This window comes from Labrus mixtus, chromosome 3 (assembly GCF_963584025.1).
Source record: "Labrus mixtus chromosome 3, fLabMix1.1, whole genome shotgun sequence".
NCBI classification, from domain to species: Eukaryota; Metazoa; Chordata; class Actinopteri; order Labriformes; family Labridae; genus Labrus; species Labrus mixtus.
In genome coordinates, this window is record NC_083614.1 from 34,270,208 (window position 1) to 34,274,837 (window position 4,630).

The following is a 4,630-nucleotide window of genomic DNA, read 5'->3' on the forward strand; positions in this document are numbered from 1 at the left end:
CGCGCCTCCTCGCCAAACTGCGCAAGGACATCCGGCCCGAGTTCAGGGAGGACTTTGTGATGACGGTGACGGGGAAGAAGCCGCCGTGCTGCGTGCTCTCCAACCCCGACCAGAAGGGCAAGATGAGGAGGATCGACTGCCTGCGCCAGGCGGACAAAGTGTGGAGGCTGGACCTGGTCATGGTGATTTTATTCAAAGGGATTCCCCTCGAAAGTACTGACGGCGAGAGGCTGGTAAAGTCTCCTCAGTGTTCGAACCCCACGCTGTGCGTGCAGCCGCACCACATCGGAGTCTCAGTCAAGGAGCTGGATCTGTACCTGGCCTACTTCGTGCACGCAGGTCAGTCTCCTCCTCTGCTTTCAGTGTGTGTGTGTGTGTGTGTGTGTGTGTGTGTGTGTGTGTGTTGTCTTCATGTGACTGTCACATCATTGATACATGCGATGCTGCTGATGTTGTGTGTCTGACGGTCTCAGTCGTTCTGGTCTCCAGCTGTGAGTCGGCCCTCTGCTCTGTGTGTTTGTGTTTGATCAGAGGTCAGAGGTCATGCGTGTGCTTGGCCTGTGAGCTCCTCTCTGGGTGAGAGGTGTGTTTCCTGAAATGCTGACCTGAGATCAGCGTGTCACCTGAGATTGTGTGTTTGTGCTTCATTGATTGGTTCTTCTTCTGTTGTTTGATGTTTTGTAACATCCAATCTTGGACAATCCAAGAAAACGATCTGATATTTAACACAAACTGATCGAGGATCTTTCTGTTTTGGTTAAAGTTAGCTCTGCAAGAGGCCGTGTTGTCTTTGGTTGTCATTGCAGCTTCCTCTCAAATTTTCAGCAACAACGTCAGAGAAATCTGTGTTGCTTACTTCCTGTACTAAGTTGTGTCAGCTAACGTAACAAGCGTTAGCGTAGCTTCTTTTTTTTAATCAGAGGTAGCCTGTAGATTTTAAAAGTTAATCTCAGCAGTTTTTAGTTTAATTAAAGGAGCAGTCTGTAACTCTGACCCCTAGTGTTTAAAATGTGTACTGCAGTCTAAACTCTAAACATCATAGAGAGCTGTCCCCCCCCCCCCTCCTCTCTAGAGTCCATGCTCACACAGGTCACCATGTGGTGGACTCTGAAGCTTCAGTGTTTATCCAGCTCTGCATGGGTCTGTAAACCTTTCTGTGTTCTAACCTCTCTCCATTTTTCAAAAGCATCTCCAATATTGATCCTAGTTTGAGCACGTTTCTGCTCGTGGAGCTTATTAGAAACATGCAGAGGCTTTTTAGGTCGGGTACAATCACTTCTATCTGAACCACTTCTCTTGCCCGCTTCCATCGCTGCAACACCTGTTGACCTGATAACTGCTCTCATATCTGACAAACCGAGGGGCGTCCAAAACGGCCATGTGGGGGCGTGTCTTAAAACCTCCTACCTTCTCTGGTCCAAACAAATCCAGAGCATTCAGGAGCAGAATCTAAAGTTAGAAGGAGGACATACTGGCTGCTGCATTGTTGTCAGAGAAGCACTTCAACATGTTTCCTTAATGATCACATAGTAAGATACCTTTTATTGTAGCAGATAAAGTTTATTTATCCAAACTTTGGTAAACATGTTTGTGTTGTCACGGAGATGTAAACGAGTTCTTCCTCTGGAGTTTGAGGAAACGCACCTTTGGTCTCACAGAAAGCCGCTCTCTGTCTCAGAGACGAGCGTCTTATCTGCTGCAGACAGACGCCGTCTAATCAGCGGTCAGCAAAGCAGAAGTGTGAGGAGACGCAAACGTCTGTGCCAAAGCCTCCTCACTCCTCCTCACTCCTCCTCACACCTCCTCACTCCTCCTCACACCTCCTCACTCCTCACTCCTCCTCACACCTCCTCACACCTCCTCAATCCTCTTCACACCTCCTCACTCCTCACACCTCCTCACTCCTCCTCACACCTCCTCAATCCTCTTCACACCTCCTCAATCCTCACACCTCCTCACTCCTCCTCACACCTCCTCACTCCTCACACCTCCTCACTCCTCCTCACACCTCCTCACTCCTCCTCACACCTCCTCACTCCTCACTCCTCCTCACACCTCCTCACTCCTCCTCACACCTCCTCACTCCTCACACCTCCTCACTCCTCCTCACATCTCCTCACTCCTCACACCTCCTCACTCCTCACACCTCCTCACTCCTCACACCTCCTCGCTCCTCCTCACATCTCCTCACTCCTCACACCTCATCACTCCTCACACCTCCTCACTCCTCACACCTCCTCACTCCTCACACCTCCTCACTCCTCCTCACACCTCCTCACTCCTCACACCTCCTCGCTCCTCATCACATCTCCTCACTCCTCACACCTCATCACTCCTCACACCTCCTCACTCCTCCTCACACCTCCTCAATCCTCACACCTCCTCGCTCCTCCTCACACCTCCTCACTCCTCACACCTCCTCACTCCTCCTCACACCTCCTCACTCCTCCTCACACCTCCTCAATCCTCACACCTCCTCACTCCTCACACCTCCTCACACCTCCTCACTCCTCCTCACACCTCCTCACTCCTTCTCACACTTCCTCACACCTCCTCACTCCTCACACCTCCTCACTCCTCACACCTCCTCACTCCTCCTCACACCTCCTCACTCCTCCTCACACCTCCTCACTCCTTCTCACACCTCCTCACACCTCCTCACTCCTCACACCTCCTCACTCCTCCTCACACCTCCTCACTCCTCCTCACAACTCCTCACTCCTCACACCTCCTCACTCCTCCTCACACCTCCTCACTCCTCCTCACACCTCCTCACTCCTCACACCTCCTCACTCCTCCTCACATCTCCTCACTCCTCACACCTCATCACTCCTCCTCACACCTCCTCACTCCTCCTCACACCTCCTCACTCCTCACACCTCCTCACTCCTCCTCACATCTCCTCACTCCTCACACCTCCTCACTCCTCCTCACACCTCCTCACTCCTCCTCACACCTCCTCAATCCTCACACCTCCTCACTTCTCACACCTCCTCACACCTCCTCACTCCTCCTCACACCTCCTCACTCCTCCTCACACTTCCTCACACCTCCTCACTCCTCACACCTCCTCACACCTCCTCACTCCTCCTCACACCTCCTCACTCCTCCTCACACTTCCTCACTCCTCACTCCTCCTCACTCCTCTTCACTCCTCCTCATTCCTCCTCTCTCCTCTCTCCTCACTCCTCTTCACTCCTCATTCCTCCTAACTCCTCCTCACACCTCCTCACTCCTCACTCTTCCTCACACCTCCTCACTCCTCCTCCTCACTCCTCCTCATCCTCTCTCCTAACTCCTCCTCACTCCTCTTCACTCCTCCTCATTCCTCCTCTCTCCTCACTCCTCTTCACTCCTCATTCCTCCTAACTCCTCCTCACACCTCCTCACTCCTCACTCTTCCTCACACCTCCTCACTCCTCACTCCTCCTCCTCCTCTCTCCTAACTCCTCCTCACTCCTCTTCACTCCTCCTCATTCCTCCTTTCTCCTCACTCCTCTTCACTCCTCACTCCTCCTCCTCCTCTCTCCTAACTCCTCCTCACTCCTCTTCACTCCTCCTCATTCCTCCTTTCTCCTCACTCCTCTTCACTCCTCACTCCTCCTCCTCCTCTCTCCTAACTCCTCCTCACTCCTCTTCACTCCTCCTCATTCCTCCTTTCTCCTCACTCCTCTTCACTCCTCACACCTCCTCTCTCCTCCTCCTCACTCCTCCTGTCCTCTGTGAGCCCAGCAGCTCGCTGGCACACCTGAAAATTATTTTAAAAAACACAATTATCTCCGGAGCGATTGCTCAGCACGTTTCCTGATTTCCGGCTGATTCTCGGGGAAGAATCATTTGGCTGGTTTGTATAAATTTGAGCGAGCGAGCAGCAGCAGCGGCAGGCGAGCGAGTGGTGGCAGAGGCGTGGAGAGGAGACGTTTGGCAGACACTTTTCTTGGCACTCGGCTCGCTCTCAGTTTGTTGAAGTTTTCCTGAAAGAGGAGGACTGCTTCCAGAAACTCGGATCATTAATTTATAAGATCCACTCCCAGATTCCTGATTCTTAAACACGTCGTTTATAAACAGGAGATGAAGTCGTGTGTTCCTAAAATATGTGAAAAACCTGAAAAACATCTGAGCGAGTTGGAGATAAACATCCAGCACTTCTCAGCTCGGAAGACATGCAGATACGCCGTCATTATAAATAAACAGACAGAAATAACATCACTGAAATACAGTTCAGAAAATGTTGTTTCTGTATTTCCTGTGATGTTTTTGTAAAATGTCCTCAAGAAAGAAATGTCTTTTGACGTTTTGAGGTCCCCTCCTGCAAACGTTTTGAAGTACCCTCCTGCAGACGTTTTGAGGTACCCTCCTGCAAACGTTTTGAAGTACCCTCCTGCAGACGTTTTGAGGTCCCCTCCTGCAGACGTTTTGAAGTACCCTCCTGCAGACGTTTTGAAGTACCCTCCTGCAGACGTTTTGAGGTACCCTCCTGCAGACGTTTTGAGGTCCCCTCCTGCAGACGTGTTGGGGTCCCCTCCTGCAGACGTATTGAGGTCCCCTCCTGCAGACGTATTGGGGTCCCCTCCTGCAGACGTATTGGGGTCCCCTCCTGCAGACGTATTGAGGTCCCCTCCTGCAGACG

The 4,630-nt window shown here is 51.7% G+C and overlaps 1 protein-coding gene and 1 long non-coding RNA gene across 4 annotated transcripts in view; one reads left to right on the forward strand and one right to left on the reverse strand.

The window, feature by feature from the left end:
- Positions 1 to 517, forward strand: part of LOC132971916 (nuclear factor 1 A-type-like) — a 47,562-nt gene extending 47,045 nt beyond the window's left edge. For 2 of the 3 annotated variants that reach the window (XM_061034701.1, XM_061034700.1), the window contains exon 2: positions 1 to 517. This exon is cut by the window's left edge and continues 190 nt beyond it. In XM_061034701.1, the coding sequence (XP_060890684.1) occupies positions 1 to 464 (464 nt within the window). In that variant the 3' untranslated portion in view covers positions 465 to 517. The other variant, XM_061034699.1, reaches the window with a different exon arrangement.
- LOC132971921 (uncharacterized) overlaps positions 1 to 2,703 on the reverse strand; it is an 85,527-nt gene extending 82,824 nt beyond the window's left edge. The window contains exons 1-2 of the long non-coding RNA XR_009672829.1: positions 2,645 to 2,703; positions 1,539 to 1,770 (exon numbers count right to left, since the gene is read on the reverse strand). This is a non-coding gene — a long non-coding RNA (uncharacterized LOC132971921). The remainder of the gene's footprint in view (positions 1 to 1,538; positions 1,771 to 2,644) is intronic.
- Positions 2,704 to 4,630: the final 1,927 nt, after the last annotated feature.